Raw genomic sequence first — 25,186 nt, 5'->3', positions numbered from 1 at the left:
CTGAATGATTTTGAGATATTGAGCTTCAAAGTTTTTGCATTCCATATAGCAAACAGTATGAGTGGAACATTTGTTTTTTAAATAAAAAGTCTTAAAATGTAAACAACTTCTAAAAAAAAATCCCACAATGTAAATAAGTTGTCATTTAATAAGAATATGTCAATAACTCAATTTTGAAGAAAATGTCAGATAGAACCTTATAATTCTAGGTGACGAAGCGTAAACGTATAAATAAAAAATAAATGTATAAATAAATAAATGAACGAACAAATGAGTAAAAACATGTCAAGTAAACTAAAATTAAGTCTATAAAATATCGAAATAATAATAATAAAAAAATATTATTATAAACGAATATGAATTTTTTTAATTTCCTTTTTTTGCATCTCATTTAAGACCATCTATTTAGCGGTGTTATTATTTGTGAGAGAAAAAATATTTGAAAATTTATTAAGATATTTAGCAAGTGTTTAAGTTTTTTGGTTTGCTTGTTTTTTAGTTTTCGCTCACAATTAAATATGATTTTGATTTTACTGTATTAACAGTATCAGTATTGTGGCACAAGGTTTAAAAAAAAAGATTTGAGGACCATGAGCATCACCACAACAGATTTAGAAAACAATATTTATTTACTTAAATCTTACAATAAAATAAAATAAAGCTTCAACTTAAATGTATTACCTCCAGTTCAAATGCGTGTCTCATATCTCTGATTTAATTATAAAGCTTAGCTAGGTTGTTATAACTAAAAATTGTGACTAAAAAGGATTCTTTCATAACAAATAATGACCACAAGGTGGCGCTCGATTACTGCAATCACTAATGCCCATAGAAACGGTCAAATCATCACATCACAAGGCTAAATATGAAGAAAATAACCATCTTAAATCACAACCAAACAATCCAGCACTGTGTTCAACAAACAAGGTGCTAAAATGCTTCCTTCTGCAAAGAGCAAACGCCGATGTGTGTCCGTAGCATGAAGCACGGATTCCCAGAGCTCATGTTTGCGCGTCAGCTCGGCCAGCAGCCAGAAACGCACCATCAGCCTGAAGCACATGGACTGATTTAGGAGGAATGCAGGCTCATAGTGATGACAGAGCGAGTGTGTTTTTGTGTGCGTGTGTGTGTGTGTTTGTGTGTGTGTGTGCAGCTGAGGCTGATGGGAGGTGACAGGCAGGGCTCTGTCTGCATGCGGGGAGATCCAGTGATCTGAGCCCAACGCTGCTCCTCCTCAAACATCAGCTCTGGAACTGTAGCTTTTAAAACAGACACATCCATCGACAAATCGCTGCAACACCTGCTTTTTATGGAGGATGAAGGAAAATTGTCATTTGGAGGAAGAACCGTTCTGAGAGCAATAGTAGGTTATTATTAATAGGCCTGCACAGAAAACTAATAAAAATATTTGCATAAAATTACTATTTAAAATTGTCTACACTATTGTTTTTCCGAATGTACGACAATTTTTGTTCATGGATAATAAAGGATAATAATAAAATAGTGGGAGGACCATTCTGAGAGCCAGAATAGTAGGACATTATTAACAGGCCTGCAAAGAAAAGTACTATTAAAATGTCATTTTAATGATTGTTTCTCTGGATTTACAATTTGTGTTAAAACTGATTTAATGTTTTATTCTTTAAAATTTACCTTAATATATTTTTATTTTAAATGAAGCATTCCCATTACTATGCTCTCTTCATGATTTACTGTAAGTAGATACTAATGGCAAACGATTTATAGTGATTGATTAAATATTTATTTTGAAACAAATGGACTTTTTTTTTTTAAATTACAAACAGTATTGTGGGCAACGCATTGTAAGTAGCAAATGTCCTTTTAAAAGTAACAGGTAAAATAACGCATTACTTTTTACTTTACATGAGTTACTTTTTACCTTGCTCAATTGCCTTTTAAAAATATATTGCCGAATAAAAATTACCTTAGGTTAATTAACACACTCAATGATAGAGCGAGCTACGAGGTAACAGACAGTCAGCTCGCACTCATCATCATCAGGTTTCTTTTTTACAGCAGATTAGTCAGTGCACTGTTCTACTAACTTAATAACTCAGGATATTGGTTTATTTCGCGTTAGAGGTGGTATCCGGTATGTTTAAAAGTAAGTACTTACTGAAGACCAAATAGTTTCAAGAAACCTCAGTGTAATTTAATGAACTAGATCGACCGGTTCACTAAGAAGATCTGGTTAAATCAACCGATTCATTCAGGAATCACCCGTCATCGCTACAGACAGTCAGAAACAGAAACAATGGCAGGCCGGAGATTACATTTTTGCAGTGGATTCTTCTCATTTGTAACTCATCACAATAGATTGTCGTTAAGTGCGAATAAATCCATGCAATGAGACAAACTGAACAAAATAGTCACTTCCTGATTAACTGGCGCCAAATATCAACAGTAAAAATGAAATTTACTGCAGTAGAAGAAGCTACGTGAATCTTTTCTTTATTTAATAAACGACTTGCGCCTCAAAAGACAATGCCGACATGCGATAAACGTGTGGTGGCAATTGAAAACAAGAGACGCACTTGACAGGCCTGAAGGCAATTAATAAATATAATAACAATAATACTGAAATGGTTAAGGCATTTTAGAATGACCAAAACAACATTTCAGATGTTTTACAATGTGCTCAGCCTGCTGGTTTGTCCATTCACACACATTAAAGTTTTAAAATCTGTTTTTGCCTTAATATAAATTATTTCATGTACTCTGCTTTGTTGCAATCTGTATCTCAATGGACAGTGAATTTACTTAACTAATAACACAAAATGCACATATGTAGCAAACACATTACTTTACATGCTTTTATTAATCTGTGTACAGCATATAGAGCTCTGGGCTAAGAAAGTTCTCAAAATATAATATTATTTTAAAGGTAAATGAAGGTGTAGGTTCTATAGGTGGTGATCAAACCTCAGCCAGGTAAAGAAAAGTGACACAAAAGTAACTCAAAGGTTATATACTGCATTTCTTTCCATAAAAAGTAACTAAGTAACAGTATTAGTGACTTTTTGGGGAGTGTAACTCCCCCCAAAAAATATTGTAATTTACTACTTTCAAAAATAACTTTCTGATTACGACAAATGTCATTCATTCATTCATTCATTCATTCATTCATTCATTTATTCATTTTCTTGTTGGCTTAGTCCCTTTATTATTCCTGGGTCGCCACAGCGAAATGAACCGCCAACTTATCCAGTTTTTACGCAGCGGATGCCCTTCCAGCTGCAACCCATCTCTGGGAAACATCCACACACATTCACACACTACGGACAATTTAGCCTACCCAATTCACCTGTACCGCATGTCTTTGGACTGTGGGGGAAACTGGAGCACCAGGAGGAAACCTACGCGAAGGCAGGAAGAACATGCAAACTCCACACAGAAACGCCAACTAAGCCGAGGTTCAAACCAGCGACCTTCTTGCTGTGAGGCGACAGCACTACCTACTGCACAACTGCCTCGCCCTCCGCTCATTTAATAATAAATAAAAACTAATGGATTTTAAAAAGTTTTTTTTTTTTTCCATATTAGATTTATATATTTTTTCACAATTACAAACAATACACATTTTCTCTGAAAATAATTGACTAAACTGTCCTGACAGCACAGACTAAAAAAGTGTAAAAGCTTTTATTGCTTTATTGTATCATGTCTGGCTATGACACTGTGGCGGTATGTGATATTTTATCAGATATTCTGGCTAATCTGATATGGCTTTCAGCTACCAGTAAGAGTCCAGCATTCCCAGAACAGTTTAACACAATTTACATTTTTAAATCCATTCTGCAAAATCCTCAACATTCTTTCAATCAAGAAAACGTGAAGATGTAATCATGTTGGCCAAATGTTGATCAATGTTTTCAAAAACAACATGCATTGACCCTGAAAGGTTTCTCATTCATGGTAAAAAAGAATCATTCAGAGTTAGCCTAACTGCTAACATAAGGTAATGAATGCATAACTGGGCTAACCTTCTGACAAATGTTTCCCTCTGCATCCATATTTTAAGAGCTCCATCCGACAGCTGCAGAAAACTGAGTCACTGTACAGCAGAACAGTCTCAGTGGACCAGCTATAATCCATTAATGATGACCACAATAACAAAGCCAACTGTGCACAAGTCCAGTTTCAGTTTAAAGTCATGTTGCTAATTTCTTGCTTGCGGGTGCTATCTTTTCATCTGACACACACACACACACACTCTGAGACTTTTTTTGGGTTCTTAGTAGTTATATACAGTTAAAATACTCCAGTAGTGTGCACTTTGTGTTTACAGTACTGTCATTAGCTTAGCAACACGTGCTAACACACAAGTTTAGCTTCGAGTCTAATATCCACTTCATGTGTGCTCTGTATCTGCTTGCTTGCTTGTTTGTTTGTTTGTTTGTTTGTTTGTTTGTTTGTTTGTTTGAAAAAAGTTTGAAATGTCTTATTGAAAATTGAGGTAGCTTTCAAGCTATTGTTTTAGCAGGTGCTACTGACCTGTTTTCCCATACTGGACATGATGCATTACACTCTGTGTTGAACTTAACACAACAAAAAAAGATAAGTAACATTACTTTGCTGAATCACATAGGTATAGTGTAGCCAAGAGCTAGAAGTAAAGTTTACTTGTGTTTAATTAAGGAAAAAAGCATTTTAAATTGTTTCTTGCTAGTTAACGGTTTTCGTAGTTTGCAATTTATGGGTATTAACGGTTAATTGTTTTTTGTTTTTAAATTGCCTAACTGGATCTTAATCTCTGTTCAGACCATTTTTGATGTTGAAAAGTTTAACCAAAAGCGACATCTAACACTTCCAATGGTTTGAAACAAAATAGTTTATTGCAATATATTATAAAATAAATTATGGAGACCAAATGTGGTGATGTCACTTGCCCAATAACATTTCCTGCTTGTTATCAAACTATTTCATAACTGTAACGGGTAGCAATTCACTCATAACTTATTGTCAAAACAGCTACAGTGTTTTATAACATTATTCATCAATGTGCAGCTCTTTTTGGATTCTCAGAAGCTATAGAAATTAAAAATGTAAAACAGGAAATGCGTTGGGAACATTTTTTTTTATTTACATCCCTCAAAGTAAACCTGTTGTAACTTGGATCTGTTAGATTGAATTTTTTTATTTATTTCTATTTGTAATTTATTTTAAAATGTATTGCTATACACAACTAGAAAATGTTTATAACTTGACCAATTTAACATCAAAAGTTGTCAAAGCACAGATAAAGGTCTATTAATGCAATTCAAAAGCACACACAAAAAAAAAACACACATTTTTGAATCTTGCTTATTGTTAAAAAAAATATACATATTCTTTAGATTTTAAGTTTGCTGTTGTTTTGAAACAAAACTAGCTAAAAGTTAAAAAGGCAGAAGATTGTATATATTTCACATTAAAACATCTATAGCCTTCCAATTAAACATTCTTTGGCAGACACTGGCCATGAATGTGAAATTGAACTGAAATAAAATATATATTCAATTTATTAATAATTATTAAGAGTTTTCTGATAATTAATCATGATTGATCAGTTATCCTGAGAAATAATTAACAACATGCATTCGCATTTTCTACTTTAGTCTGTGTTTGTGTGTACGTGTATGTGTGCGTAAACATGACATTGATGGAGATTCTATCACACGCAACATTTAGGCATGTTTACAGAGAGCACAGAGACACAATATAGATGCCATGCAGCACAGAAATGTGTCATGGAGCAAAATGAGTGGAGAGAGTTTACCTTCATTGGAGAAATGTGTGAATGGGAAACATAGCCGTGTACATTCTCAATCTGGGAGATGTTCTTCTCCGACACCTGCACCAACTCAGGAGGACGTGCATCTCCTGGGATGTGTGGAGAGCTGTGTTCGGGAGGTGACGTAGTGTCCTCATCCTGGTATCTATATTTCTGAGGAGAAGAGACAAAGATTCTCTGTTATTAAAGCTTACTATAAAGCTCAATTCAGTTTGAGTTTATGAAGTTTATGAGTTCTTTTTAATCTTCCAAAATTAGAAAATACTAAGCAACACTTATTTTGATGGTCTCCTATTTGGTCGACTCAGTTTACAAATACTCTGGTTACTTATAATTAGCAGAAATAATAAAGGAGACCATCAAAATTATTTGCAAACAACTTTTGAATAAAGAGTCACATTTTAATGGCTATTAGAGGTTGAAAAACTATTTTACATATATAGCCAATTCCATACATGTTTAATAAAAAAGGTCAGGAGAGTGTTTTCTTCAATGTTAAAAATATTAGTAATGTATTAGATACAAATGAATAACTCAAAGACAGAGCTCTGGGTTACAGCACCCCAATTACATTCAGGAGGTTCACAACTAACTTACATTTCCCTGACTCCAGCATACTGTATATACACATCTGATATTAACAGGTGGAGTTTTGGTGTAACGTCACTTATCAGTCATTCTGCAGTCCTTTGGCTGTTGCACCTAAACATACTTCCTCTTTCTGCAACCCTTTTCTGCATACCAGAACTGAACATTTAAGTGCATCTTCAATATATTTCACAACTTATACAAGCATGTAGCTCCTTGTGACATGCCTACACCTCTTGTTAGACTGAAGTCTGGAGCGAGGCCCACCGCACTATATGAATTCTTATTCTGCTATTTCCCTCTGGTCAGCAGTTCGCTTTAAGAAGTATGCAACATAGAAGTATGTTTGAATATATGGTATCATACAAAAGAAAACGACAGAATAATCTGTTGTTAGTCTAAACATTTTTTTAGATGAAAAAAAAATAATAAAGACAGAAAAGTAATAAAAATTAATTCCTTTTTTTCCCACACAATCAAATCATTTAAGGTGACTATTTAAATGAAGAATGTACTATGGATGCTTTGATAAACTGAAATTTACAAATATTGATATATTTTGTAACGAGTCTAATTACAAAAAGAAATTGCAAACAAAAGAAATGTATAAATTATTTAATTTTAATAAAAACTTCAACTGCTCAAAACACGACAAAAGAAAGAAGTGTAGACTTTTCTTATCGCTAAATCATAATCAAAATCCAAATATTCTATTTTTTTTTTCCAAAGTGATCACTCAACTTAAAAAATAAATAAATAAAAAATCTTAATTAATGAGGCAATAATTTAATTTTGTTATCAGGTCGATTACAATGAAATAAAACTGAGCATTTATTGACCAAACCGATATAACTACTTATATATTGGCAATTACCGAAATGTACTGTTTCAAATTATAAAGTGATTATATGAAGTTTGTATCTATTTAAATAAATGTAAATAGGGTACAAAATTATTTTTTTATTGAAAACTGAATGAATTAAGATTAAATTATTGATTACATTAATGTTCAATTTACAATCAGTATATTAAGGCCCAATCCCAATTCTACCCCTTTGCCCTTTTCCATACCCATTGGTGTCCCAATTTTTTCTTTAGCCCGAAAGCGTAGGGCTAAGGGAAAGAGCTAGATTGCCCTCGGAACGGACATTTTTCAGGACCACACTCGAAACCAAAGGGTATGAAAATTTCACAGAATACACTATCTACAACGGTAACATGGCTGAAGTAAGTTGATGCACAAATTAGTATTTTTTGTCATTATTACAAATTTGTACAACAAAAAAGCATGTTTTAATACATCAATAACAGCAGTCATGTTTTACCGTCATGCTTTTTTTCGCTAAATATAACCCATAATACTAACTCCTGTATAGTAGTCCAACAACATACTTTCATATCTGTCAATCGATGACAGTCGAATCCCCTGTCAGAAAAGTTTAGTGGCTTTTTACAGTGTCTGCTATAATGTTAATGTAGTTTTCGTGTGTTTAGATGATTATGGCCTCAGTGTAAACGCACAGTATAGTTATCTTATTGCCACATTATATCATTATGATAACAGGATATCCTTGCCTTCAGTGATTTCCAGAAGATAAATACCAAAAAATAATGCAACTGGAATAACCACAACAGTCGCTATCGTTGATCTCATATAAAGTCAGAGCTTGCGACGACATACTGTATGTTGAGGTTTTCAGGTGTAAGTGGTGTCCCATTTCTTAGGGGTAAATTTTGAAGCCCTTCTTCTTCACACTCTGTTTCAAGGGCCAAGGGGAAGAGGTAGGGAAAGGGGTAGGGGGTAAAAGAATTGAAATTGGGCCTAAGTCCTAAAAAAGTTGAGAGGATAAGGTAAATATATATAGTAAAATATATACTGTATGAAATTTAATTGAACTGAATTTATTTTGGGTGGTGCAGAAGCACAGTGGGCAGTGCTGTCACCTCACAGCAAGAAGGTCGCTGTTTAGAGTCTCGGCTGGGCCAGTTGGCATTTTTGTGTGTAGTTTGCATGTTCTCCCCGTGATCGCATGGGTTTCCTCCGGGTGCTCCAGTTTTCCGCCACAAGTCCAAAGACATGTGGTATAGGTGAATTGATTATGCTAAAATGGTCGGTAGTGCATGAAAGTGTATGAGAATGTATGGGTTTCCCAGTGATCTAGTGGGTAAGTTGGCGGTTCATTTCTGATTAATAAAGGGACTAAGCCAAAAAGAAAATTTACTACAATGGCAAATCATAGCTTAAATAAAAACATTAAATATATATATAACGTTTGTTCATTCTGAGTCTCAGGCATTCATATTCAAACTGCATATTTAGAGGGGGAAAAAGACCTGATAAAGTTAAACTTCAGCACTGTTTTAGAACTGCAAAACTATTTCAACTCCATTTCTCTGTGGACCACACTCCTGAGATGGGAAACACTTTTTAAATGAGCCAGAAACCCCCGTATTGCACCCGCTACACAGTCATCACAGTCGACCCCAATCTGCCACGACCGTATGTGAAATATTGTGCTGTAACTTTCTGAAAGGGATTCGCAAATTATTTAGGAGAGCTTTTCATCCTCAGACATCCATCTTGTGCAGGTGCCTTGTTGACCCTGATGCATATGCCCTCTTCTATAGCATTCCTGGATATGGGTTAGGAAATGCAAACACAAGTCTAGAGGGAAGATAAAGAGGGCAGGTTTCTTAGGGAAAATAGATGCCCCAAAAAAGTGGGACAAACTCCAAGTTGGGGTCTTATGCTGATTGCTTACAGTAACATCAGCGCCTCTGAGCAGCATGGGGAAGACTGAGTGGATTCGCCCATATGGAGAGATACACGGTAGAATCCCATGCCCTATTTTAGCACCCAAAAAAAGAAAACAAAAAAGAAATGGTGCATTAACCACTGCATCAAAAAAGTACATCACAAGCTGAATTAGATGCAATGTTATTTAGCATGAAAAAATCTTCTCTTTCAAATCAAATTAATCTAAAATATTAATGACAGCATGTGTGCTTGCACTAGACACAAAAAACATAAAACAAACATAGAACAAGGACCCAAAAAAACAAAACCTAAAACAAAACTAACACTAAGGGCTCTGTTTTAACGATCTTAGCGCAAAGTCTAAAGCACAAGCCGTAAAAGCATTAAGAGCATGTCTGAATCCACTTTTGGAGGTAGTATTTTATATTTATGTAGTAACTAATAATTTTTGTAACATTTTATTTCTTACATTTTTTATGCATATGTAAAGACATTTGTGTACACCTCCTTTTTAGACCAGAACACCCATGAGTCCACAATGTGGCGCAAATGGACTTGCTATTTAAACAACATTGTACAAAAACGTGACAATTAGAGTTACACTGGTCTGAAAAAAAAACAACAAATCGTGCCAAACACATCATGCACTATATTGCGGCAAGTGTATGATAGGGCCTTAAACAAAAAACGTATCTAAATCCATAACATATCCATAACAAGGCAGAAAAAAACACAATATAAATAAAACAATTCCAAAACAAAAGCCCTGGAACAAAGCCCAAAATGACACCTAAAAAACACCAAATCTAAAACAAAACTAACACTAAACACATCTAAAAATAGAATAAAGCAAAAACCGAACTGAGAGAAAAAAATACCTAAAAAGGCACAAAATAATACAACCTAAAACAAAGCAAACAAATAAAATTCAAATCATACCTAAAAAAAATAAATAAAATAAAAAATATCAGAATAAAACAGAAATCACAAATTATTTTTTTTATAAAAGAATAAAAACAAACCCAAGTAATAAATACAATAAAAGCTATATCAACAAAAAATATATTTTTTGACCTATATTAAACTAAAACCACTGGCTTGCCCGTTGGCAGAAAAAAATGTGTCCTTTAGAGTCCAGCCATTTAATAAACAGACCGAAGAGAAATGTGCTACAGTACTACCACTGACACTCCAGTAAAAAAAAAAACATAACAAAAAATCCAAAGTCGTCTGCTGCATTTTTGCCAGATCCGCTGTGCACAAAACCCCTTTGCCTTGTTCCTCACAGCTCAAAGTTGAAACTGCACTCCCAGCGGGCCACAATGCCAGCAAAATTGAAAGGTGAGTTTGAACTTGGAGCCACTGCTGGGAGAGAAAGGGACAGACGGGGCTCAGTTCTGGAGATGTTATTACACCGCTGAGTGCTTCAGTGACTCGGCTTCAGGCGAACTCTGAGCCCAGCTTGCCTGGATAATGAGCTGCTCGACTGGCTCAACGCTGGTCCATCCAAGCCCAGCGAACGTCAGTAAAACCTAATAAATGCAGAGAGATCACTCACACGGCTATTCAACCAAGGAGGACAGGTCTCGGAAAACTTGACAGCAGTGAAAAACGAATGGCTTTACACAGGCGATGTCCTTTGCAATACAATGCCACTGCCCTGGAGAAGGCCGAAGCATGAGAGGCGCACGGCTGCTAGAAAATGCCGTTTGATGGATGCTGTGTAGGATTTTAAGAAGTGGAAGAGCCTCGTGCCCCAAATGTCTCGGGTCTAGCCGTGCTGCTGTAAAACTGTCAGCTCTTGTCTGTTTATCTGGCAGAAAACATAGCGAGGCCCAGAGCTCAGCAAACACAGCACTTTATTATAGACGCTTCTCCTTGAATACCTTAGGGAGAGCTCTGTAACACAGGCTGCCCAAACCAAACATACTCGCTCTACAATAAGACTAAGCCATCATTTGCGTGATAAATAAGTGATCAGCATAATTTGGGATTATGAGGTCTGGCACATTCACCTCGGATGAACCACGCAGAACAGGTGTCACCGAGAGCCCAGATGTGTGGCCTTTCAGACAAAAGGCAAGCACTGTTTTCAGACTGAAAAATCTGAATAATGAAAGGAATTCATTTTTACAAAAATAGCAGTTTATTTATAAACTGAAACAATGCTTTGCGAGGAAAAACAGGCTAGCAGGTTTGATGTCGGGAAGATATTTTTAAGAAGTCTTTTTTTGCTCACCAAGGATGCATTCATAGAAGGCAAAAATGATTTTGTGAAATATTAGAAATGTATTTTCTGTTTTAACTCTTTCCATCCTATCGTGGAGATATCTATACAAATAAGAGAAAACCTTTGCCGTCATTAACACGTTTTTACAGCAACACATACTGTATATACATAAATACACTATCTGACAAAAGTCTTGCCACCAATCCAAATTAAGGAACAAAAAATAATAACTTGACTTCTAATTGATCATTTGGTATCAGAAGTGGCTTATATGAAAGGCAAAGGCCTCTAGATTACACTTATTTTACCAAAATAAAATATGATCAGACCTTGATTTTTAATTAGTACAGTAATGTCTTACTTTGCTTCGACAAAAGTCTTGTCACTTAACAGAAATAATGTACAGTATAGAATATAAAGTCATGGTACAGTGGATATTATTTATGACTTCCATGAACTTGGATGACTGAATCCACACATTTCATAATGTTATTAATAACTTATTAATAAATTCATGTGAAATGGCAAAGGTTGCGTTTTTGCAGGACTCCCAGAGTTCATCAAGGCTCTTTGGATTCATTTTCATGCCTCCTCCTCCATCTTACCCCAGACATGCTCAATAATATACATGTTTGGTGACTGGGCTGGCCAATCCTGGAGCACCTTGACCTTCTTTGTTTTCAGGAACTTTTATGTGGAGGCTGAAGATTGAGGAGGAGTGCGATCTTGCCGAAGAATTCGCCCTCCTCTGTGGTTTGTGATGCAATGGGCAGCACAAATGTCTTGAAACCTTAGGCAGATCTCTCGCACACTCCCATACTAAATGTAACCCCAAACCATGTTTTTTCCTACACCAAACTTGACTGATTTCTCTTAGAATCTTGGGTGCATGTGGATTTCAATAGGTCTTTTGCAGTATTTGTGATGATTGGGATGCAGTTTAGCATACGATTTATCAAAATTAAATAAATCTAACTTTTGCCACTTTTCCAATTGATCAGCTAGATGTTCTGTTATTATTTCTTGCTCTTACAACAGAGGTCGGCGACAAGACTTTTGTCAGGAAGTGTGCTTGCAGTACATACATATATACTGTACCTACCCACACACATATTGTGTATAGTGGCATCATTATGCTTTTAAGCATTATGCTCAAAGTTTTTAAAACATTTGGTTAACAAATGGTCCAAACGGGTAAAATACAACAAATGATCCTGGACCAGCTAAAGTAAAAACTAGCTTTGATGCTCCAAAATAGAGCTGTGCAATATAACAATATATATTAAGGTCTACGGTTTCATTTTGCTCTCTTCTTTATTTTGTGATGTCACAAAATACACTGTTTAGGCTCATTTTGAAAATAATTTATAATTCTTTTTATGGGGATGCAGACAGAATATTGAATAACAGCCTTGTAAAAATGTTGTAATTTTTGTTTGTAATTTGTTAACATTGTTTCCATTTTATTTAGTATTTGTTTCTTTTAATTTTGGATCTGTAATCATTCTTTTTTTTTTAAGTTTTATATTTTATTAATTTATTTTATATTTCTACATTTTAATCAAACATATGCCCTGACATTATAAATAAAGTGAGAAATATGATCACATATGAATAAGAGTACAATTTTAAGTATATACACACTTTAAATTGTAAAATAGTCATTTACTACAAAGAAACTTATTGATTGACTTTACAGAAATGGTACAATATTGTGATATATCCTTATCAGGATATGAAATGAATTGTATCAAGATACGAGTTAGTCACATTGCCCAGCCAACTCCAAAATAGCTCAAACTTCATTTTCCAGAAGGGCCGTTGTAAAACTTAAGTCAAACTAGAGTGCATATTTGATCACAACTTCATATGCCATTCCAGTGAGCGCAGCGTACTGTACTTCCTCTCCCTGTGTCTGGCCTTTTCCTGCTGCGATCCACAGGGCAGACAGGAACGAGACACGAGATCATCACATCCCACTTTGACACGTACTTCAACCTGGGAGATGAAGAAAGAGCTGACATCTGAACAGACAGTGTGCTGTGAGCAGAATTAAAATAGTTTCTGCCTCTTGTCTCTCTAGGAAACATCATGGCCCTCACTCCTCCCCAGCTGTCCTCACTGCAAAACCTAAAATTAAACTTTCAAAGCGCATTGCTGCTGCTCATCCAGAACTGAAGCAGCCTGTGTTCAGTCACACTCAAGACACCAGATGACAATACAAATAAAGCAAATTTTAAAAAAAGTTCTAGGGGTCACTTGCAAAATGTTCCCTGAAATAAACTTGCCTCAAGCTGAATTGCTAGAATTGAAAAACATTGTTTATTTTTGCTACAATTCAATTGCATGAAACATTACATACATAAAATTTTTATATATATTTTTTTAATTCCATAATGTCTGTAATGCAATTCTCACTTCTAGCTGTGTTGTAGATGAGAAACATGTCAGACAGCAGACTGCTTCCCGACCAATCACTTGCCGTCTGTGACAATATGCGTCATGTCATTGTGAAGGCAATCCTAGCAACTGATTTCTGGAAACCAACAAGTCAAAAAAAAAAAAAATTTGTTACAGAGTGGGGCTGCATGATATTGGAAAAATCTGATACTGCAATGTTTTATTTTGCTGCAATAAATATTGCAACATGAATACAGATTCACAAGATGGTTTGAATAGCTGAATAGCCATTATTTCTGAGGAGTCTAACAGTATTCATATAGAGAAATTGAACAATCACAATGTAAAAAAAATGCTTTTCTCATTTTGCTTCGTAAGAAAAAATATTGTTTTGTTTCATGTTAAAAAAAAAGTCAAAATTAAGATTTTTTCCTTAAAACAAGCAAAATTATCTGCCAATGGGGTAAGTAAAATAATTAAATTTTTGCTTTGAAATGTACATTTGGACTAGAAACGAGACAAAAATTATAAAAAAAACTTTTTTTGCATAAATCGAATAAATAATTAAATACACATGGACCCTTTTTACTATGGATGTCCAGATCTGTTCACGCGATCGGAAATTGGGCCTGATCATGAGGTTTCAGTATCGGTAGATACTCAAAATCAAATGACTCTGACTCAGACTCAAGGGCAAAAAAAAACTGATTGGGACATCCCTACTTTTCACATTTCTGAGTTTCTCAATAGCGAAGCCATCATAGTACAGCAAATAATTTTTTTACAATCCCATTTGCTGAAATAATAAAAGAAAAACTCCACAATGGTGTTATCAAGACTTTCAGAAAGAGGCAACAAATAAAATAAATTGTATTAAATTGTATAACTGTATAGACTGATAGGGACAAGAAGAGAAAACAATGTCAAATTTACTGTCCTGCTCATACACTCTGCTTTACAAATGCCTTGACAAGCAATAATTATCTTTTTGCAATTTGATGCAAATGACATAATACATTACTAAATACATATAAATATGTTTTTTTTTAATGCACCATAACATTCTTGTGAAAAGGGTCCATTAATTTTTGTTACACCTCCAAACATCATATTTATTTGTGCCCAAATGTTTTAAGTGCTCTTGAAATGCAAAGTTACAGGCCTTAAAAACACATTCAAATAATAAACTTTCACACTATTATGGTTAAACAAATATCAATATTGTGTAAAGCCCTACAACAGGAGTCGTGTGTTTTGCATTAGAAAAGATGCAAAACACCCCACAAAAAAGAAAGAAACCCAAAAGTGGACACATTCCTGGACTGCACAAAATAAATGTCCATATAGAAAATCATGATCCACATCCAAAGAGACCTTGAGGCAATTGTGTTCCTTCAATCTCACTGTTTGCAAGCTTTTTATGAAAGAGCATCTGTGCTCTTAGTGGCCGATGTAACAGAACCCATTGTGGAGGACTGAAAAAAATGAAACATGCTAATCTTGCTATGACACACTGAATAAAATTAAACTAATTCTTGTGTGTCTGCACCTATTTCATTAAAAAATAGCGTTTCATTTAAAAATCTCTTCAGCACCTTGAGCAATTGAACCAACTTGAAACTTGAACTAATGTTGTGCAATCTAAACCCATAATAAAAGTCAAAGCAACATGTATATAAAAAATTATTCATTGGATTTGCAATTTTTTTTAAAGATAAGTGGTTGCAAACAATTTGAATTGGCTGAATTTAAACAAACAAATTAAACTTAGTAATGTTCATTTGTATTAGTTTGTTTAAATACAGCCCATATAGATCTTTTGCATCCACTTGCCTTGCCTTGTAAATCCAATGAAGCATTTATTTTTTTTAAATGTACATACACTAGAAAAAAATTAAATAAAAAAAACTATTATGCAGTTTATTAACATTAGTGTTTTCGTAAGGAGCCTTTAACATCCACAGCCTGTATTAAAGTGGAAAATAGTTCATTTAATTAGAGTAGGCTGAGTACACACTAAAATATAGTTGTTTTTTAAGTGCATGAGATTTACAAAATGTTACAGATCCCAAACACCTACAGTGTGTGGTGTGCCACCACTATGTAACAAACAGAAAAGTTCTGAATGTGAACACATGAAATCTCACAAATTTTACTGAGACTTAAGAATAAACAGAAAAATATATGAATAAAAATGCATGCTGTTGCCACACATTGACAAACTGATCCTCCATCTCTGCCATCTAAATGTGTTTCGCTTTGTGCTGCAGCATAACTGTGTTTCTGTCAGCTTGCTGTTCTGATTGGACATCGTTTCATTTCACGCAATAATCTCTGACTCATATGCGTGTTTGTCACACACACAGGATTTCTGGTCAGCATTTACGATAAATATTTACAATTCGTGATTGGAGCACCTCAAACATTCTTAAAAAGCAGATTAAGTCACTCTTAACACACCTCACACCACAGGAAAATCTGATGAGATCATCTTTTCAACCACCAAGCTAATCGGGACACTACCTGTCGAAAGAGGAAACATCATCTGAAAAAATCAGCCTGATTATCTTGTGGTGTGTCTAGCCCAGGGATGGGCAAACCTCGAGGGATCCTCGGGGGCCGGTGTCCCTGCAGAGTTTTGTTCCAACACTAGTCAAACACACCTGAACATGCTAATCAGTGTCTTTAAGATCACAAGAAATCTATAAGCAGGTGTGTTTGATTAGGGTTGGAGCTAAACTGTGCAGGACACCGGCCCTCCAGGACCGAGTTTGCCCACCCCTGGTCTAGCCTTACTAAAATGCTCTTCGCACTGAGAAAAAGTATATATATTTTAAGAAATCTTCGATAAAAGTTTCTTTGTAGAATCCACACTGTAAAAAATGCTGGGTTCCATACAATCCCTTCATCTCAATGCAAATCGATTAAGTTAACTTTATGGTTTTCACAATTTTAAGCTGATTGAGCATAAAACAATTAAGTTGTCCATAAAACAAACGCAAGATTTGTGTTGTTGCAGCGTATTTTCTTTTAATAAGTATTTTGAACAAACAGCAAAAATATCTTTTGAGTGCAAAATGCTTCTTCTAGACTGTAAAAATGCTGGGTTCCACATAATCGATTGTTGTTGGGACAACATTAAGGAATTAAGTTAACTTGTTTTGTTTTAAACAAAACAATTAAGTTGTCCACAAAAGAAATCAAGAGTTATGTTTCAGCAGATTTAAAATACAGTAAGTTGTTTGTACAAACAGCAAGCATCTTTTTAAAGTGCATGGCATTACTGTAAAAAACAAACAAACAACAGCAATCAAAGAAAAAACAGTCTATATTTCTAAATGTTTACTTGCACCCGCAACAATTAGCTTCAAAGAATAAAAAAAACTGTTTAAGTTTTGATCAAGCGTTAGTTGAAAACAAACAAGAGTAGGATTTACTGCACAAATGAGGAGCGCAACTCCTAAATAACCAAACAAGCACATATTTTGTTTTCGTTACAGATCAAAAAAGGAGACGGCTGTCTGTTTCTTGGCAGCTCTCCCTTGAGATGACTATAATTATCCAGCAGGAAGCCAGCTGTGGGTCCTTTATGAGAAAGCTCTGTATCACTGTGAAGATTCAGACTGGACAAGACTGGAACAACAGCCATGAGCAAATGCTGCTTGAAGACATGGCGAGAAATAAAAGAAAGAAAAATAATCTGACCTCATAGATTTGACCTCTTTATGACAGTGACAAACCTCTTCTTCATTAAGAAATCAAATATAGAGAAATTTGGCCTCTTTACTCGTCTACCAATCCTGCAAAATATTTTTTCAGCTGATTAATAATTAATTTTTTTTACAGTTTTAATTATTATCGCATGAGGATTTAGGTACAAAAATGCAGAATATACTAGATATTTAGATAATATTTTAAACTAACAATAGTCTTGTATGTTATAACTTGTATGTTACAAATATTATACGAATTACATGTAAAATAAGTAATAAAATATTAAAGAAGCATTACAAATAAACAAAACTAAAAACCAACCAGCTATACAGAGTACAGACAGCCTATAACACACTGTCTGTATAAACACACACACACACAGACAGCGTCTCACTCTCTCTTCCATTCACACACACAGACACACACACACACACACACACACACACACACACACACAGAGAGAGAGAGAGAGAGAGAGAGAGAGAGAGAGAGAGAGAGAGAGAGAGAGAGAGAGAGAGAGAGAGAGAGAGAGAGAGAGAGACAGCACAATGCTCTCTCTCTCTCATTCGCGCACACACGCATAGACAGTAACAAACAAGTCGGGAGCCGGAAGCAATAATGTTAAACCGCCCGCTCCAGTCCAAAATTAAACCTGTTACCGACCGCTCCCGCACTTTATTCGAAAATTTATTCCCGTGCCACAGCAATGTGGTCGGGTCCTACGGACAATTTAGCCTACCCAATTGACCTGACCGCATGTCTTTGGACTGTGTGGGAAATCGGAGCACCTGGAGGAAACCCACGCGAACGCAGGGAGAACATGCAAACTCCACACAGAAACGCCAACTGAGCCGCGGATCAAACCAGCGACCCAGCAACCTTTTTGCTGTGAGGCGACAGCACTACCTACTGCGCCACTGCTTCGCCCCAAAAACCGTTGTTTGTTCAAAAAAAGTTTTCGTTTTTTACCCAGACATTTTTAAAAAAGAATATATTTGAAAGCAGTAATACCATGAAATTGTGATTATGATATCCAAGTTTTCCTACCGTCAAAATCAGCCCATGCCTAGTCAGCACAGCTATTTTTATTATTTTTACTTTATTTATTTTTTTCTTCCTTCCTGTTATTAATTTTTGTTTCATTTACATTAAATCAGGTAGGAATGAAATGAAGCAGTCAACATTAACAGGACATTCCATTTCTTCTTAAAATATGCCCTTTAAAAGCATTAAAAAAAGTTTTTAAGCCAGAAATCTTGTATTCAGCCTTTTTTTTTCCATGAAAGCTTATAAATAATGCATCTAGACAGGCGAAGAGGTTTGAAAATTGGGTGCATTACCTCTAACTTTCAAAAAGATTCAGTATTAATGCGTTGGAATTGGACTGCAAGTACGCTGTAATCCTTTCTAAATGTTACAATAAATAAAACATACCATAATGCACATCCTTCCAACGCTGACTTGACTCAGATAGCATTTATCAGTAGTCAGAATAAAGGTATACAGTACATAAAAGCTTGGAATGACACAAAATCGTTTTACGTGTTGTATTCTTTGGATTTCAAAAAGGCATTTATACTGGGTGTTACTTGTTTGAGAATCATTAATTTATTTACAACACACACCTAGAAGCAAAAAAAACATCCCATTGCTCAAAGTTGATAAGGGTTAATTTTGCATGCTTAAAATCTAGTGTGATCAGAGAAGGAAGAACTCAAAGCAGTGCTTATTCTCTCCAGGTCTTCCTTCACATCTTCCCTTCTTTCCTCATACATGGCCTTGTTACATCACATGCACTCTAGGCAACTGCATTGTAAGATGTTTTACACACTTCAGTAGGATTCCCTCTGCTGCTCTAATAGCTTATCAACAAAGAGGGTGATCAATTCTAGCATGCCTTACGTAACGAATCGCTAATGAATGATGCTCATGTGAGAGCATGTGGAACTGCCGGTCACAAAAGGAGCTTCACGGTTAACTGACTAAATGGAAAGTGCTCAGTTATATAAGTCAATATGTAAAAGGATCCCAACTGCCCAATGCAGATCTTCAAGATACAAGAGTACATATCCAAGCTGGAAAGCAAAGCTGTCTTTTTTACAGGAATCTGCAGGGTAATTATTCTAATTGATTTAATTTTTACTGGTTTTCACCAAAAATAAACTGTAAAAATAAAGGTGATGCTGCACTGCAATGCCCAGCAGTTTCACTCTCCCACCGGCTGTCACTGAGCAATGTGAAGCTCTGTTCACACTGGACATGAAAAGCACTGCTCTGCGCTATGACCCCATTCATTTCAATGGCTTGTTCTGCAGAGGAGCGCACCGTCAACTAGCTTGCGCACACGCCATGATTCAAAATAGTTCAGTATCCTGCTCTGGATATTCTGCTCAAGCACCATATCTTTGCATATAGCACTCATGCTAAGCAAAGTTCACTTTAATAATGTGCAGACAGGACATTTATATGCAGTATACTTGTTCCTGCTGCTGGCAAGTGTTTTCGTGGCAATGCTGATAAAATGATGCATCTCAACTCGTTCAATGTCAAAGATTTTTTACTGTGCTTATAAGTATAATACAAGTTATTGAATAAAGTTTAACAAAATAACTTTACATTATTTAATAAAACAATACATAATTATCACAAAGAATATTCAGTTTTAAGCCATGCACCTAGAATTTTCCCTTTAGGCCCAGATTTTTCATTTTAAACGCAGTTCAATGTAATCGCTTACATACTAAAATATTATAAAGTATATTTAGAATAAGAACTATTTATTAAAAAGGACATATTAAAAGACTATCTTTAAGTATACATGCATGCCCTTAAAAAATTAATTAACTATAATGTTACACTTTTTACTTGGAACTTTTCTTCTTCTTCAAAAAAAAAAAAAAACAATTAGCAATTTGTCAGCAAGATTTTACATAAATACACACGCTCACATACATGTATACATATACAACTCGTCAGCCACTTTATTAGATACACCTGTCCAACTGCTCGTTAACAACAATTTCTAATCAGCCTATTATGTTGCAGCAACTCAATGGATTTCAGTATGTAGACATGGTCAAGACAATCTGCTGCAGTTCAAACCGAACATCAGTATGGGGAAGAAAGTTGATTTAAGTGACTTTGAACGTAGCATGGTTGCTGGTGCCAGACAGGCTGGTCTGAGTATTTCAGAAGCTGCTGATCTACTGGGATTTTCATGAACAACTATCTCTAGGGTTTACGGAAAATGGTCGAAAAACAAAGAAAATATCCATTGAGCAGCATTTCTGTGAGAACAAATGCCTTGTTGATGCCAGAGGTCAGAGGAGAATGGCCATACTGGTTCCAGCAGATAGAAAGGCAACAGTAACTCAAATAACAACTCGCTACAACAGAGGTATGCAGAAGAGCATCTCTAAATCCTCAACATGTAGAACCTTGAGGTGGAAGGGCAGTGTACCCATCTTCTGATGGCTACTTCCAGCATGATCATCAATAATCAATGATTTCTTAAACATGACCATGAGTTTACTGAACTCAAATGGCCTCCACAGTCACCAGACCAGATCTCAATGCAATAGAGGACCTTTGGGATGTGGTGGAACGGGACATTCGCATCGTGAATGTGCAGCTGACAAATCTGAAGCAACTATGTGATGCTTTACTGTCAATATAGACCAAAATCTCTGAGGAATATTTAGGATATTGAAACTATGCCATAAGAGATTAAGGCAGTTCTGAAGGCAAAATAGGGTCCAACCCAGTACTAGTAAAATGTACCTAATAAAGTGGCCAGTTAGTGTATAGTGTAAACACGTACATTTCATTTTTGTTACACTGAATGGTGCTAAATGATGACACCTTAAAGCAGAAAACTCATTTGCATTTCTATTACTATTATGCTTAATTTGATGCAACAACAACACAGGACATCTCATCTTTGACCCATATACTACTTAAATAATGTGTTTTTCTGATATTCATTTGTAAGTATTTTCACTGGGTCATCGTTTATCAGCAAGTAACAGCTGTTAAGACCAGCTCTGTTGTAAAGAAACCCATTTCATACAGTTTGGCATTTTAATTTTCACAGCGGTATCTATTTAAGGAGGCATTAGAGTTTGATGACAAAGACAGCAGGTGGGGAAAGCGGGAGGAATGAGGTTGATACTGAAACCTAATAAACAGCTCTGCAGGCCAGGGGAAAACAAGCTGTCCACAGCATACCAAACATCCTTCCGTCAAAATCTCTGTCAGAGAAGAAATTACTATGGCACGCATCTGCTGACCTTTACATCACATCTACCAACCTCTGTAGCTGCCAACATGGGATCAAGTGTTTCTGAAGCCACTGTAGATGCTCTAAATCCATGATAAACCAGTTTAATGTGTATTTATTTAATGTAGATTTATCACTGACAGCGGAAATAAACAGAAGCTCAATCAATCATAGACAGTTGAAGTCAAGATTATTAGCCCCCCTTAAACGTTTTTTCTTTTTTAAATATTTACCAAATGATGTTTAACAGAGCAAGGAAATTTTCACATTATGTCTGATAATATTTTTTCTTCTAGAGAAAGTCTTATTTGTTTTATTTTGACTAGAATAAAATCAGTTTTTAATTTTTTAAACACCATTTTAAGGACATAATATAAGCCCCTTTAAGCTATTTTTTCTTTGATCTTCCACAGAACAAACCATCATTATACAATAACTTGCCTAATTACCCTAACCTGCCTAGTTAACCTGATTAACCTAGTTAAGCCTTTAAATGTCACTTTAAGCTTTATAGAAGTGTCTAAAAAGATCTAGTCAAATAATATTTACTGTCATCATGGCAAAGATAAAATAAATCAGCTATTAGAAATGAGTTATTAAAACTATTATGTTTAGAAATGTGTTAAAAAAAATAAACAGGGGGTCTAATAATTTAGGGCGGCTAATAATTCTAACTTCAACTGTATGTGTCAATATGTGCTTTAGTTCACAATTTTGTAAAACACCAAAAACATACTTTGACTTTTACATAACATTTGACTGCAGTTATGGTATAATAATGGTACATTGCAGTATGACAACAATATTTGTTCCTTTTCACACTAATGATATTTACAAGGACATACTTTCAACAAATAAAGTAATATTTTCATGCCATTCTTAGCAAAACACCAATAAATACCACAAAAACAACTTAATGTTTACGATTTGTAATTCAAATATGTTTGCCATGGAGTCCAGTTAAGCACGATTAATTCCATAAAAGAAAATAATCTATGTAAAATCAAGGTACCACTATGTGGTCAGAGTACCCTTGTCTCTTACGCTTGCGTTCAGAAACACTATTGGTTGGGTTTAGGGAAAGGATTAGGTCAGAGGTTTTCTAGTAGGGTTGCATGATACTGGAATTTGTACCAATGGATAATGAAGTTTCAAAAATGTCCATTTCCAGCTGATGTTTGAGCGCCATTGAGTATGTTTTTAAACAGCGCTGATTTGCCATTGTGTTCACGTGATCAACAGAAATGACAGTGATTGGTCATGAAGGTCATCAGTTCACCACACTCACCACTGTTTACTGAGTGTAATTACAGATACAAGGACACTGGAGTGTTTCAAAGCCAAAATTCATCAGTGGATCCCTCGTATGTCAGCTTACAGACAAACCAGCTGATCAACGTGACAGAACATAAATCGAATACATAAGTTAAAAGAAAAGAGCAAACCTTCATTTTACACAAGAAAAAAACAAGCATATCACACACTCATTCAACACTTTCTGTGTGGCAAGCACATCCCAGGATTAAATCAATGCTATGCAGAGCTCAGCTTAACTTCATCTGACAAATGCTTGGGGTTTAAGCAAAGCAAAGAAGCATCTGAGGAAGGATTCATGTGTGCATGTGAGCTTTAATTATCAATGTGGAATCTTGTGTATCCAACAGGCTTCACTGCAGTCAGGCGTCTTTAAAGCCAGATGACAGCATGGACAGAGGTGCTGTATTATTTAAACAACCTTCAGTCCCCTTCCCACAAACCTACTCCAATTTTTATCTCTTCGGCACTACAGTAAACCCACCAGACCAGATATTAGCAAGCTGTTTCTGATTTTAAAAACCTGTGCTTAATATATTATGCTGGCTCTGATCAGGAAATGTATAGCTTTATTTTTAAAAATAAATAAATAAAACAAAAGTTTTGAATGAGTGTGTAGGTCAACAAGAGATGTAATAATTGGTTTATAAAACAGGGGTCTTAAAATGTCTTACAATTCAAAACCAAAATTGTAGGCCTTAAAAAGTCCTACATTTACTGAAATACTGTGTTGTAGTTCTTAAATCTTTTTTTAAACGGGTTTTAAATTGGTGTCCAAGCGACACACGAGTGATGCACGAGCATTTTCCAGGCACACCTAGTTTAAAACATCTTAACTTTTCCAAATACGGCGAGCGCACCGCAATTCATGCAAGTAGAACTAACCAATTCTGCTTTACCCTTTGTATGGAATATACACATTTCAGTACCAGCAGACTAATTACTGTACCTCAGATAAACACAGCACACCCAAACACTGCAGTGTTGTTTAATTCTCCTTAAATTTGTATCAAAGCTGCAGCAATAGTTTGTCCATTTGTCATCCTCTGAGAAAATTGTTGACGTTCGCCTACTGTAGTTACAGAAAAATGGCAGGGGAACGCGAGTGCCAGCACAAAGCGCATTGAAAGTGGTGAAGGAAACCACACGCTCGTGCTAGTCACTTCAGGTCGAAAAAACAACACACGCGAAAATGAGTGCCATATAGCAGCAGTGAGGAGATTGTAAATAAAAAAGGATGTTAGGATGTCGCCAGAGTGGCTTTTTGGTTTCTTTTCTTGTGCATCCCAGCCACTAGCACCCAATATGAAAAAGTCCTAAATTTACAGTGATAATGTATTGTAGGTCCTAAATCTTTTTTTTAAACAGGTCTTAATTTTAATTTATTCGTATTGCTACCCAATCTGGCCAAAACCCAGACAATCACCAACAATCCATCTCAATAAAACTTTAAATTTGTTATTTAAAAAGGTCATTTTTAACTCTATTTATCATAATGGTATAATTATTTTCCTTACAATAACGTTTGTTTAAAAGATCTCCATGTTTTTACTGCTGAGGACACAAATCTGGACAGATTGTTGTCAATAGATTTAGTTTATTAAAGTTTTAAAAACTTTTAAAACATTTGTTCATTTTTTTTTTTAAGGAAATTTTATGTTCGGAAAAAAAGTATATGGATACAAGTAGAGCTTGCTCGTTTTTACACAATATTTAAAATATTTAGCTAATAAATAACATCTAAAATATTTGAATTGTGTATTATTAATGTATAATTGTATTATTAAATGTAATAAATTATAAAAAAATTTTTGATAGGTCAAATAAAAATCTTTTCCATCTGGGCCATTTGATAAAGCGTTTTATGAGTCTAAACATTAATTTATAATGGTCTAAAAAATGTACTTTAAAAAGTCTTAAATTTAACTCTGTGAAACATGCAGAAACCCTGTAAAAATAATTAATCAATTAGTTTACAAGAGTAAATAAAGTAAGTGTTGGTAAACAACTACTGAATACAGCAGTTAGTAATATAGGTTCTAAACATAAGCTGCCCTTTTTTTTGAATTAATGTACAGTTGAAGTCAGAATTACTAGCCCCCCCTTTTA

At 35.1% G+C, this 25,186-nt stretch overlaps 1 protein-coding gene across 35 annotated transcripts in view; it reads right to left on the bottom strand.

The window, feature by feature from the left end:
• dlg1a (discs large MAGUK scaffold protein 1a) overlaps positions 1-25,186 on the bottom strand; it is a 220,470-nt gene that overhangs the window by 141,860 nt on the left and 53,424 nt on the right. For all 35 annotated transcript variants that reach the window (XR_015492472.1, XR_015492471.1, NM_001442050.1 and 32 more), the window contains 1 exon segment: positions 5,780-5,947. Coding sequence is in view for 33 of the 35 variants with exons in the window: in NM_001442050.1 (NP_001428979.1) it covers positions 5,780-5,947 (168 nt within the window). In the remaining 2 variants the exon portion in view is untranslated.

The sequence above is a fragment of the Danio rerio genome, chromosome 6, assembly GCF_052040795.2.
Source record: "Danio rerio strain M-AB ecotype USA chromosome 6, GRCz13ab, whole genome shotgun sequence".
Classification (NCBI taxonomy): domain Eukaryota; kingdom Metazoa; phylum Chordata; class Actinopteri; order Cypriniformes; family Danionidae; genus Danio; species Danio rerio.
The sequence above is the reverse complement of the archived record's forward strand: the minus strand, read 5'-3'. Positions and strand labels throughout refer to the sequence as shown.